Source organism: Mixophyes fleayi, chromosome 6 (genome assembly GCF_038048845.1).
Source record: "Mixophyes fleayi isolate aMixFle1 chromosome 6, aMixFle1.hap1, whole genome shotgun sequence".
Lineage (NCBI taxonomy): Eukaryota > Metazoa > Chordata > Amphibia > Anura > Limnodynastidae > Mixophyes > Mixophyes fleayi.
In genome coordinates this window covers 112,373,465-112,387,655 of record NC_134407.1, presented here as the reverse complement: position 1 = coordinate 112,387,655, position 14,191 = coordinate 112,373,465, and the positions used below count along the sequence as shown (strand labels likewise).

The window sequence follows — 14,191 nt, the reverse complement described above, 5'->3', positions numbered from 1 at the left end:
TCCATAGCCTTCAAATATTTAAACGCTCTCTGGAAACTCATCTCTTTATAAGACGTAATCCTACTCACATTTCCCACACTAGAGCACCCAAACTGTCCCTCCACTGTGAGCCACACTTGCTGCTCTTGCTTCAACTGTGCCTTCTTCCAGTTAAAATGTAAAATCTCTCATAAGCAGAACTTTCCCTACCCTTTTTTCTCATGTCCGTATTTAATTTGTCTACATTGTAAGTCTCTGGCTTATGTATGTCCTCTCTTCTCCACCTTCCAGAACTGCAGAGCACTGTGGAGCTTTACAAATCAATAATAATAATAATAGTAAAAAGATACAATAAGCCTTTTGTTTTGTTTTTTGAATACATGGAAATGAAGCAACTTCTCTCGAAGAATGGAAATACGTATTCTGGCTCATAACACTCACCGAACAGTTCGATGTATACTTCCTGCAGGGTATGTGAACTGCAAAACTGATTCAGCTCATGGTGGATCTTGTTAAAGATTAACGTTTTGTCATAATCTGCTGTATAGTTCCGTACAACATCGTACACTGTATCAGATCAATAAAAATTGTGGTGAAACTCAGGTTAACAGGCAAACAAAAACCTCAAAGTATGTGAAGATTGGGATTTACAACATATTCATAGGAGACTGTAGGGGACTGACTAAGGTACACACACACACACACACACACACACACACACACACACACACACACACACTCTATACATTTTACACAAACAACCTAATAACTGAATGACTTCATAGACAGAACAAACTAAATATGATTAACTTAATAATCTGAATGAGCTTTGTCGAAGTCCTATAATTGGATGAACGAAAGTATATTGGTTAATATTGTTTTACTGTGCGATTGTGATCAGTAGGCCACGTAACACGTGGCATGGCGCGATCACACGATAAAATACGCACGCACACACATTTATTTATTTCATATTTATAATGGTTCCATTCCACAGTGATTTATGAGCAGATGGTATTTAGGTTATAGTATATATATTTTTTTTTTTTATGGTTATATGTACACTTTAGTGCTATTTGAGGTTCAGGTTGCAGGAACTGTGTCATGTTTACTATCATTTCAATCCCTTTTTCATCAGCAGTTGTCCGGTTCATTAGCCGAAGGAATCACACATTGCTTACTCTAGTTAACGATGTTAGGGAATAAATGATTAAAGTGATACAGACTGTAAATTGCAAATAGACTAGTTGAAACTAGATTCTTGGCGGGAAAGTCGGAGCACATCCCCTGGAGAGATGACCCCCACCTTTGGATATTTTGGTTTGAACTGGCCTATGACCTGCAGTACACTAGACCTTCCTGAAGCCTGGACCAATAGAAACAAGCCACATCATCTGCATTGTTTTCTCTGTAACACTGAGTGTATATAAATACAGCTTTGCTGGCACTGGCTTCAGTCATTCTCTGACCACAGTATTCTGGAGTAAAGTACTATAGCTGGTACCAGCGGAGCGCAGCTAGCTCAGCGGTATGTATGTATCTTTGGTATCGGCTGTACTGTATTATAATTATGTATTGAACTGCTAAATTTTGCATCTGCTAAAATAAATTGTTTGTGCGTTGGAAACACAAGAAATCGATTAGACAATGCTTATTGGAAAACAATAAAATTACTTTAATAGCAATTAAAATCTATATAATTTATTGGCGTTCACTATACGCAGACTCCGTTTGCTGGCCTCAGTTTCTGAGTCCTGCTCACTGAAGTAAGGCAGCTGTGATATAGGAAGAACACACCCTTCAGTAAGCATTACTTTAGTCAGCACACTACTGTACATATGTATGTAATGCACACCATTATACAATATTATGCTCTTTCACAGGCGGAGGGCAGGGGAACTCTGTTATTTTATTTTCTACACATTCATAGTGCACAAGGCACTATATGAAACATACATTTTCAGAAAATGAATTGATCCTTTTAAGTCTTTAAAATGTTTGAAACTTTCATTTACTGCTTCTACATCCTAGAAGATGCACACTCTGTATCTGTAAAGTAACCTGTTGTTGCCCAGTTTTTCTCGATTTACAAGTAATAGCAAGCCTTGCCAACCAAAGGCATTGTAGTTCTACATCAACTGGACAGCCACAAGTTGTCTAAACCTGTTCTATATCTCTCGGAAAGAATGACATTCTGCCCTGAAGCGTAAAGGTGCCCAATATTTTCCTCACAATGCCACCAGATTTAATTATAGATTCATTGGGGGCACCACAAAAAAAATTGATAAGATAGTTCATAACATTAAGTTTATTAGATGTAGTGTGTTCTGTTTGTGCAGTCATTCAAGTATTAGATTTGTTTGTGTAAAATTCATAAAATAATTGCATGTGTGTACATGTATTCCTATACTTGTGGGGTCATTGACCTGTTCACATACCAACTTTGTGGGGACCTCAGAGATAGTTGGGAAACAAAATGAAGTTCCCACGAAACTGACTATGGTAGTCAATGCAGGAGACCTTGCCAATGTACCCAGCATCAAAATCTGGCATGTCCCATCGAGTCACTTTTGACGGTCAAAAAGTATGTGTGTGTGTGTGCATTTATGCAGTGGAGGGGAACATGTGTGCACTTCACCACCATCTGTCAGTGGAACTACAGGTGCATACACAGATTCAATTAAGTGTCCTCTGCCGCATCACAGAACAGTCAGGGTCCTCAGCGCGCAAGTAGAATATCAGGATAGCAGCTTTCCATTCTTAACACATTACAAGAATGTGAGAGACTATCACAGCCTTCTCCTCCTGAAATGAACATAGGAACAGTGGGGTATGACCAGCCCATTGGTGGTGGCTCCAAACATAGCCTGAAAAGCATGGGTAGCAGAACAAAAAGAAAGAACACAGAGATACTCTACCTGATATAAACAAAGAAGAATGAAAATCTGATGCGGTGTCCGTCCAAACACTTTCCAGAAAAAATAATCACCATAAATGAGACTTGCCTGGGCACTTAAAATTTCCCAAGCACTCGAAAGAAAGGCTCATTCAATTTGAACATCTTCGCAATAGAGGCAACTTTGCACACAATTCAGAGATAATAAGGACAGGACGCAGTGTTCCGATTCCTTATCACAGCAATTTATTCACCAGGACTTCCCTTAAAAACTGAGCTTTTCTTGCAAAGGTGAGGTGATGAGGACAGGATGTGGCGTTTTGATCCCATGCAAACTTTCAGACAAAGACATAGTTGCCAGAGGCTTCATGCACTAGCATGCCAAGGCTGGCTGCAAGAAAATACATGCGGCGACACATGAAATCATGAAAGCTAAATCAAAGGGGCAACAAACCGAAATCTGGCAAAAACAGCGTCCAGTCTTTGTGTGCTTTTGCTCAGCCCATTCCTGACATCAGTGGTGCAGTGGTGGCTTTTGGATGCTCTTGAGCGAAATGACTCCATATGAAATTTTACTCACAGTCAACAATAATAGATGCATCATGCAGATGGGGCAGCATCTCATCACCCAGGTCGGGTCAGATGTTGGGAAAGCAACATCTGACAGAAGCTTAGAAAAATTAGCAGGTTACTGTTACTTGCCAAAAGAGCTAGCCCTTTGGAGAGGATGGAAGACTTTACCATACCATCAAAGTTTCTGCATGTAGATGTGGTGAATCTGGTAGCTGGCTATGATGAGGAGACAGGTACATTTAAGACATCCTCGCTGGTACTTAAGGTCGGGCATGGCTTGCAAAAGATTATCGAGCATTGTGGAGTGCTGAGAAATGATGAAGGGCTGCTATGGAACAAGTTGATCACATCGGCTGCCTTGAAAACTCTTAAGGAGTCGAAATGATAGATGCTTCAGTTCTTACCTTTCACTACAGATGTGAAAAACATGCACTTGTATCTTGATCAGAAACAGCACGCATACCAAAGCAATTTATTCACTTGGCATATGCTTAACAACTGGGCACTGCTTGCAAAGCTCACCCTGGCACAGCTGACTTTGACCCTTACTTCAAGAGATAATTAGGAGCTCAACGAAGATGTTGCCCTAGCACTTTCCAAGCTTGAGAAGAAGTTCTAACAGCACTTCACACAACTTGAAATCTAGGGAAAATTAAAGAAAAGTTCCAATCCTGCTGACACCACCAATGCAAAGCGCAATGTTTGCCAGACCAGCTGCCTTGTCACCTTTCAGATGCTCTGACTGCATACGCCTGTTTGCCTGAGAATGTGGAGCTAAAAATCCCCAAACACTGTCTTCCATGAAGCTTCAATACCATGTTGCTACTCTTTCAAAGGTCCTCAACCTAAATGACACAGAATTGAATCACTTGGCAGAATTACTTGGGCAAAATATCACAGTGCACCAGCAATATTACCGCCTCTCAGAAGATACCCTCCAATTTTCCAAGATCAGCAAACTTTTAATGGCTCTCTAGAGGGGTACACTGGCTGATTACAAAGGCAAGAATTTGGAAGAGATGGACACTGATCCAGAAGGTAAGTTGGAAATCTTGTATCTGATGTATGGTTTTGACTTTTACCTCTGCCATCTACATATCTGTTTATTTTTAGAACTGGTCCACTACAGAGTGCCAGGTAGGATGATGAGCAATCCCCTTTAACAGGGAAGTAAGTGGTCATGCATTCAATCGACACTGGTCACACACAGGTGTATAGACCCGACAACATGGGACCTATGCCCAGTCAAGGCTTTTACAGGTCAGTGTAGCACAGTTTTGTTATGCAAAAGCATGTTGCCTTCTCTGTTTTTCATAGATTTGTAATGGACACTCTGCTTCCTCTCAGGTTATGAAGAAATGCAGAGAAAACTCTGGTACAGAGAAAACATCTAAGTTGTGGAGAAGCATATGATCAAGTTCATCCAGACATGCCAGGTGTCCAGAAAGCATTATTGCATCACATGCATCACGGTGGCTTAGTGGTTAGCACTTCTGCCTCACAGCGCCTGGGTCATGAGTTCAATTCCCGACCATGGACTTATCTGTGTGGAGTTTGTATGTTCTCCCTGTGTTTGCGTGGGTTTCCTCCGGGTTCTCCGGTTTCCTCCCACACTCTGGTAGGTTAATTGGCTGCTATCAAAATTAACCCTAGTGTCTCGCTCTATGTGTGTGTGCATGTTAGGGAATTTAGACCGTAAGCTCCAATGGGGCAAGGACTGATGTGAAGGAGTTCTCTGTACAGCGCTGCGGAATCAGTGGCGCTATATAAATGAATGGTGATGATGATGATGCATCATGGCTGACCCATTAGCACTGAAAGATCGAAACAGGTTAGCTGTTAAATTCTACATAAACGTGTAACTGCTGTAAAGATTAATAAAATTAGTTGAAACGATACACTGACCATGACTGTAACCTGCATGGCTAGGTGGCAGTGTAAGCGGGTATATGGATGTCCTCAGACAGCCAAAATACATGAAACTTTCCCCACCAAGCATGTTAATACTTTGATCAAAGCCAAACTGAAAATCTCAAATGGTAACAGTCTCAGCACATACCCATATGACTGTACTGTTGACAGGGCTATAGGAAAGGTCATGTGTATCATGTTCCAGACATGGGTCCTCACGATGCAAAAAAAACAAGTGTGTGTTGGTGTGTTCAGTCGTGGCCAAAAGTTTTGAGCATGACACAAGTATTGGTTTTCACAAAGTTTGCTGCTTCAGAGTTTTTAGACCTTTTTGTCAGATGTTCCTATGGTATACTGAAGTAAAATTACAAGCATTTCATAAGTGTCAAAGGCTTTTATTGCCAATTACATTAAGTTTATTGAAAGAGTCAATATTTGAAGTGTTGACCCTGGGCCACATAATGACTGATGGCCGTCCATTCTTGCCTAATAAATGCTTGGATTTTGTCAGAATTTGTGGGTTTCTGTTTGTCCACCTGCCTCTTTAGGATTGACCACAAGTTCTCAATTGGATTAAGGTCTTGGGAGTTTCCTGGCCATGAGCCAAATTTTTGATCCCCCGAGCCACTTAGTTATCACTTTTGCCTTATGGCAAGGTGCTCCATCATGCTGGGAAAGGCACTGTTCGACATCAAACTGTTCTTGGATGGTTGGGAGATGTTGCTCTTGGAAGATGATTTGGTACCAATCTTTATTCATGGCTGTGTTCTTAGGCAAAATTGTGAGTGAGCCCACTCCCGTGGCTGAGAAGCAACCCCACACATGAATGGTCTCAGGATGCTTTACTGTTGACACAACATAGGACTGATGGTAGCACTCATCTTTCCTTCTCTGGACAAGCATTTTTCTAGATGCCACACACACACAATCTGAAAGGAAATTCATCAGAGTAAATGACTTTACCCCAGTCCTCAGCAGTCCAATCCATGTACCTTTTGCAGAATATCAGTCTGTTCCTGATGTTTTCCTGGAGAGAAGTGGCTTCTTTGCTGGCTTGCTTGACACCAGGCCATCCTCCAAAATTCTTTGCCTCACTGTGCGTGCAGATGCACTCACACCTGCCTGCTGCCATTTTAGTGCAAGCTCTGCACTGGTGGTGCCCCGATCCCACAGCTGAATTAACTTTAGGAGACGGTCCTGGCACCATGCTGGACATTCTTGGGCGCCCTGAAGCCTTAGTCACAACTAGTGAACCTCTCTCCCCTTAAATTCTTGATGATCCGATAAATAGTTGACTTAGGTGCAATCCTACTAGCAGCAATAGCCTTGCCTGTGAAGCCCTTTCTGTGCAAAGCAATGATAACTGCACGTGTTCCTTGCAGATAACCATGGTTAACAGAGGAAGAACGATGATTTCAAGCACCACCCTCCTTTTAAAGCTTCCAGTCTGTTATTCTAACTCAATCAGCATGACACAGTGATCTCCAGCCTTGTCCTCGTCAAAACTCTCACCTGTGTTAACGAGAGAATCACTGACCTGATGTCTGCTGTCCTATTGTGGCAGGGCTGAAGTGCAGTGGAAATATTTTTGGGATAAAGTTCATTGTCATGGCAAAGAGGGAAATTAATTGCAATTCATCTGATCACTCTTCATGACTTTCTGGAGTATATACAAATTGCCATCATAAAAACTGAGGCAGCAGACTTGTGTCATTCTCAAAACTTTTGGCCATGACTGTAGACACCTTTAGCAAGTTCCCTACAGCCTCTTCTGCCGTGGATTTAAAGAGATTTTAGAGAAGTCACAATGTATAGTGTTTCATCATCAATCTTCTCACTACGAAGACCATCGCAAAACCATGATACCATGATGCCCACTGGACCTGTTTTTTTCCTTTTCAAAGGACAATCAAATGCTTTTGAAAAGTAATCCCCCACTCCAATTAACCAGACGTGTGAGGATGAAACCTCCTGTAAGATCCCTTGAGACCTCCTGCTCCACATAGTCGTTACATAATAAAATTGGGTCCCCACAATGCAGCCTGATCATACACAATGAGGGGGCAGAAGGTGGACCTGATATAGGGTTCTACTTGTAGTCTACGCCACCACTAACCACAACCTCTAACGTAGGTGCACAATTTCATCATGTTCTCAATTTCTTAGAGGAGTGGCTCCCCTGGGAGGGATCCCCACAATCCTTCTGACATGGTGTTTTTTTTTATTTATTTTTCTATGAAAAGGTGGAATCACTATTTAAAAATAAAAAATGCTTCTAGTTGCCACACAGCTTTTACATGCATTCTCAAAGAAAGCCAACATGGCATGAAGGTGGGGATTTACCACAAAACACTAAACAATGTAATTTCCATAAAAACATTTTTAGCATTTATATCTCTCGCGGCAAAGGCTTAAAATGGTCTTCCTCAGAATAATGTTTCTTAATTTCTCATCTTTGTATACAAAAGTAATACGCAAATAAAATATTACCCTAACATAATATGGATATCACTATGTCTTTAAAAGTGCCCGAAATCCCCTCAATGTATTACTTTTCAAAATTTTCTATTGAAACATGGAATTAAATATTGTGATTCTCCACATCTTTAGTAGCGCATCTCTTCTAATTTTCAAAATAATTTCTACAATCATTGCCCTCACTAGGAAAATCAGCACTGATGCTGTCTAATAGAGCTCAAAGATAATTTATGATAATTTGGGAGCACTCTATCTGAGCCCATGAAAAGAAGTGTAGGTCACCAAACTATCAATTGTCACACAACCAAAATTTCACAAACAGATAAAGTAACACTGACCTGCGGAAGGGAGCAACATATTAACAACCTCGATCCGGTCAAAGTAAATCATAACACCCCCACTGAAACACAGGAAACAAATATTTGTAGAAAAGTAATTTGTTTCAACATACAATAAATAAGATGAGAAAAACATCTCATAAGTCTTAAACATTAAGCTTTAAAAAAGGATAGCTGGATAGCTTGAGATGTGTAATGGAAAGAGCAGATCTACACGCATTTTATGTTTAGAATACTAGATGCCAGGCAGCAAGGACAAATCTCTCAAAGAATACAATAAAAACAATAAGAGCAAAGAACTCAAGACTCCACAAAATATTTAAATGAGGTTATACCGGCGGATCCCAAAGTGTGCGCCGCGGCTCCCAGGGGTGCCGCGGCGCTGTTACTGGGGTGCCACGAGCCAGACATAAAAAAAAGATTAGACAGAAACTTACCAATCAGCGCGCCGCCGGGACCCAGCAGCCTCCTCTCTCCAGCAGCAGCTTGTCACTGACGTCTATATTCAGTGACAGCTGCGGGAGAGAGGAGGCTGCTGGGTCCCGGCGCCGCGCTGATTGGTAAGTTTCTGTCTTCTCTTTTTTTTATGTCTGGCGTGGGGCAGAGTGAAAAGGATGGTGGTACCGGAGGGGGACAGTGTGGCAGCAGAGGGGGACATTGTGGCAGCAGAGGGGGACAGTGTGGCAGCAGAGGGGGACAGGTGGCAGCAGAGGGGGACAGTGTGACAGCGGAGAAAGACAGTGTGACAGCGGAGAAAGACAGTGTGACAGCGGAGAAGGACAGTGTGACAGCGGAGGGGGACAGGTGGCAGCGGAGGGGGACAGGTGGCAGCGGAGGGGGACAGGTGGCAGCGGAGGGGGACAGGTGGCAGCGGAGGGGGACAGGTGGCAGCGGAGGGGGACAGGTGGCAGCGGAGGGGGACAGGTGGCAGCGGAGGGGGACAGGTGGCAGCGGAGGGGGACAGCGGGCTGCGGAGGGGGACAGGTGGCAGCGGAGGGGGACAGGTGGCAGCGGAGGGGGACAGGTGGCAGCGGAGGGGGACAGGTGGCAGCGGAGGGGGACAGGTGGCAGCGGAGGGGGACAGGTGGCAGCGGAGGGGGACAGGTGGCAGCGGAGGGGGACAGGTGGCAGCGGAGGGGGACAGGTGGCAGCGGAGGGGGACAGGTGGCAGCGGAGGGGGACAGGTGGCAGCGGAGGGGGACAGGTGGCAGCGGAGGGGGACAGGTGGCAGCGGAGGGGGACAGGTGGCAGCGGAGGGGGACAGGTGGCAGCGGAGGGGGACAGGTGGCAGCAGAGGGGGACAGGTGGCAGCAGAGGGGGACAGGTGGCAACGGAGGGGGACAGGTGGCAGCAGAGGGGGACAGTGTGACAGCGGAGAAGGACAGCGGGCAGCAGAGGGGGACAGTGTGACAGCGGAGAAGGACAGCGGGCAGCAGAGGGGGGCAGCGTGACAGGGGCTGCAGATGGGGCAGAGTGACAGAGGGCTGCAGAGGGGGCAGCGTGCCTGGGGGTAGAGGAGGGGGACAGCGTGGCAGAGGGCAGAGGAGGTGACAGAGGGCAGAGGAGGTGGACAGCGTGACAGAGGGCAGAGGGGGCAGCGTGACAGAGGGCAGAGGAGGGGGAATAGCGTGACAGAGGGCAGAGGAGGGGGAATAGCGTGACAGAGGGGGCAGAGTGCCTGGATGCAGAGGGGGCAGAGTGCCTGGATGCAGAGGGGGCAGAGTGCCTGGATGCAGAGGGGGCAGAGTGCCTGGATGCAGAGGGGGCAGAGTGCCTGGATGCAGAGGGGGCAGTGTCCCTGGATGCAGATGGGTCAGTGTCCCTGGATGCAGATGGGTCAGTGTCCCTGGATGCAGATGGGTCAGTGTCCCTGGATGCAGAGGGGGCAGTGTCTCTGGATGCAGAGGGGCATTTTTGCATACAACTAAATAAGTATTTTTGTCGTGACCTAAATACTTATTACAATTTTTTGACCCAACTACTTCCAAAACAGGACTGCTCAGTAATTATTTTGGAGGGGTGCCTTGAAAACATTTGGAGACTCTAAGGGTGCCGTGAACTGAAAAAGTTTGGGAATAACTGGGTTATACATATTTAATGACCACACTTGTTCTTCAAGCATCTTCGAAGTATATTGAAAAAGTGTACATCTCTTCTGCATGAGATACACACTAGTGACTAGGCTGTTTGGCCTATAATATATATACGTATATATCTCTATATCTATAACGATATATACACATATATATATAGATGTATATATATATATATATATATATATATATATATATATATATAGATACATTTAATCTCACCTGAACTCCTCTCACCTGCAGCTTTATCTGACACCTGCCCTGATTGGCTACTACTTGTTTAAATACCTGTCATCTTCACTCTTTCTTTGCTGGTTATAGCGTTCACACGCTTGCTTCCCAGTGCTCTTGTGTCTGTAAATAGTCTGCCAGTTTTCCTGATTGATACCGTTGAGATCACTGCCTGGATACCGACCTTGCTTGTTTGCTCGTGACCCTGACCTCTGCCTGGATTCTGACCTTGCTTGTTTGCATGTGTCCCTGAGCTCTGCCTGGATTCGAGATCACCTCCCAGCCGCAGGATAGTGGTGCCAGCTATCCGCTCCATCAGACTCACCTGTGTCAGCAGTGTTTCACAGTTCTCTTTTACTGCGCTATCTTGCTCCGGCACTTTCCCTGACACTGTGCTCCTCTCTAGCTCCATCTCTCACAGGCCACAGCTGGTACTACACCATCCTCTATTCCACACTGCCAATCTGTTATACTGGTGGAGGTTGGTACTGCATTCTGTTGTTACTCAGTGTTCCTGCTTAATCTGGTCCAGGAGTATCTCTGCTCAGCATCCCACTGTCAAGTCCTCTGTGGTGCCTACCAACCGGAGTTGAGTTATCACTACTCGAGAATAAGTCCTGGGGAAAACCGAGTACTGGCGAACATATCTGGTTCTATAGGAAAGGGGGTTGCTATAGGTGAAGCTCTCGTCAACAACAGGTTCTGATAACTCAACTTGAAGGGTAATTCATGACAGCGAAAGATGTGCTGAGGAAGAGCCCAGCAGGGATTCCCACTGCCCTGCATCCTGTTTCTGTCCTGTCAGGATCCCAAACAAGTTGCAACATCAAGGGGCATATAGCCACATCAAATTGCAAGCTACACTCACTCCAAGGATACCCCCTCCACAGCGTATCAGACCATTTCCGCACAATACATAACTCAAACCCTGAAGGCCTTAAATTCCTGGCCATCAAACAAGTGAAGAAAAAATGGAGAGGGGGGGGACTCCATCAGACAAATCAACAGAGAAGAGGCTAGTTGGATTTACAACCTGAAAACACTAACTCCCAATGGCCTGAATATAGACTTCGGCATGAAGTCCATACTGGATCTTTAACGCACCTCCCCATGCCTTTTCTGTCTTCACATAGGCAGCAACATGCCACACCGCTTAATGCATTTATGTCTGTATACCATGGTCACAATTACCAAAACCCCCTCCCTCCCAGTCACTCTTCTGCACCTCACATTACCCGCTTCCTAGGATTCGCCCCTTTCACCACCATAATCAGAATACCCGCCCAGCCCACCATCATCTCACCTGTACTCAGCCGTTCGTATAACCAATTCACCCTTTATTGTGTACCTTCTTAGTCAAACAACCTATCACACACAGGGAATCCCCCCAGTAAGCTTCAACTAAGGGACCCACATCCATCATCCATTGCAGGTACCCACAGGGGGCTACCCTCGAGAGTTCATACACTACGCATCACTCCAGAATGATTCTCAGCATTCCACATGCTGGACGTTCCACACAGGGGGTCTGATCGCCCACACAAGCCCCCTCATTGAGTGTACACATAGCCAATACAGAGTATAATCCCCGGTCAGCTTCAGCCTACAGCTGCCCGAGAAGCATAATTCCACGTCCCTGGACACACCCACGTGGTAAACCAATCACCATCCTTACACTCCGTAGAGATTCTGATCGCTCATACAAAGCCCCACCATCCGATACACACATTCTATACATGGCCAGTACACAGCATCTTCCCTGGTCAGTTTCAGCCTTCCGCTGCCAGATTAGCATCACTCCACGCCCCTGGACACACCTACGGGTTCAGCCAATCCCCATCCTTACACTCCAACCAATCGGGTCACAGCCCAGGCTCTATAAACTCACCACTCACCTAACTTTGTTACTCCTTGAAAAGTCTGTTCCTGGACGAAACGCGTTGGGTCTAGAGACACACACTCCTACTTACCAGCTGTATCCGCCTTGTATCCAGCACATTGGTGTAAGTGCGTTTTTTGGTATCTCCAATAAATTGCTATACAGTACTTCACCATGTAGATTAATTTCTTCCTCCAAGTACCGGCTACCGCACACGCGCGGCTACCAGCACATCCCGATACGGAGCGCATAGCGCTTACACAGGGGAACCATACCACACACGATGTCACGGTCCAGTACTTCACCGCCAGCAGCAGCCGTTTTATTACTGCTTTTGCTCTTGCTTTTGTTACACCATTGCTTGTCTCACTACCCGTACTGATTTTGGGCGTTAACCATACGACCAACACCTCATGATCTCCACGCATTAGTGAAACACACGCTACTCACTATCCAACCTATTTCCTATCAGTACCCATCTGTTCAGACATTCCTGTTACAGGCTCTTTTTAGCCTCGTCCTGCATCTTCTACACAAGTTAATGCTCTCCCATCCTACGTATGCACTTGAGCACCTAGTGACCCTATTTACCTGCCAGAATTACTAGGAGTCCGGTTAAACTCATTCTCTCTAAGCAGCTCGTGCATTATCTTTGCCCTAGTGCAACCATCCTACCCTCTCTACTGTACACTCACTCCACTCTGCCTGCATAAGTACCCAGGAGTCCTCCTGTTCTAAAACTTGAAATAAGAGGTCTTGTTCTAAAAAACTGAAGTTTGTGCTTTCCAAAGCTCTTGGACTGATGACTATGGATTCATTCAACAAAAAGATCGAGCAGTTTGTGCTCTCTGTTATGAAAGCATTGTGTGTGTAGATCAAGTGTCCAGAGACATTTGCAGAGACATTTCATCCTGTAGAAAAGAAAGAAACCTAGCAAGATGAAACGACACTGAAATGCAGGGCTTATGCCTACACCATTTTATATATGTACGCCAGATACGGTTGTAAATTCGAGCCGAAACTGGCTTCCTAGCTTTGATGAGAGTATCCATTACCCTCAAAGAGAACCCTCTGGATTTCCATAGACTGGCCTCAAAAGCCATGGCGTTAAATTCAGCCGGGCTAGATTCTGATGCAAGAATGGTCCCTGAATTAGCATATCTTTACTAAAAGGTAACCGAAGACCCGGACCTATTGCCATAAGAAGAATTTCTGGAAACCAGACTCTTCTTGGCCAAGCTGGAGCCACCAGAATGACTGGCCGACCTCCCTTCTTGACTCTCCGAAGGACCCTGGGAATCAACCTGAAGTCCCATGTCATTGTCAACACATCCACTGCCACTGCCAGGGAATCTCTTGCCCTTGCGCAAATCTCTGGAACCTTTCTGTTGAGACGCAAAGCCATCAGATCTCAATCCGGAAGTACCCACTTGTCTACCAACAACTGAAAAACTTCAAGATGAAGAGTCCATTCTCCCAGCAGAAGTTCTTGCCGGCTTAGATAGTCCACTTGCCAGTTCTGAATTCCTGGAATAAACACTGCTGACAACGCAGGAACATATCTTTCGGCCCAAGCTAAAATCTGAAATGTTACTGCCATTGCTCCCACACTCTTGGTACCTCCTTGCCTGTTTATGTACGACACTGTCATGGCATTGTCGCATTGAATATGAATCGGCAGTCCCTGCAGGACACGCTGTGCTCCCTGCAATGCCCTCAACATGGCCATCAGTTCCTTAACATTTATGTGAAGAGCACACTCCTGCGCTGACCAAAGTCCCTGTAGTCTCAGGTGAAGGGCCACACTCTGAGC

General features: G+C 45.2%; 1 protein-coding gene across 5 annotated transcripts in view; it reads right to left on the bottom strand.

Annotated features, from left to right (window-relative positions):
• Positions 1–14,191, bottom strand: part of LOC142161489 (erlin-1) — a 133,188-nt gene that overhangs the window by 22,488 nt on the left and 96,509 nt on the right. For all 5 annotated transcript variants that reach the window (XM_075217166.1, XM_075217163.1, XM_075217167.1 and 2 more), the window contains exons 5-6: positions 8,176–8,237; positions 421–546 (exon numbers count right to left, since the gene is read on the bottom strand). In XM_075217166.1, coding sequence (XP_075073267.1) covers positions 421–546; positions 8,176–8,237 — 188 coding nt within the window. The remainder of the gene's footprint in view (positions 1–420; positions 547–8,175; positions 8,238–14,191) is intronic.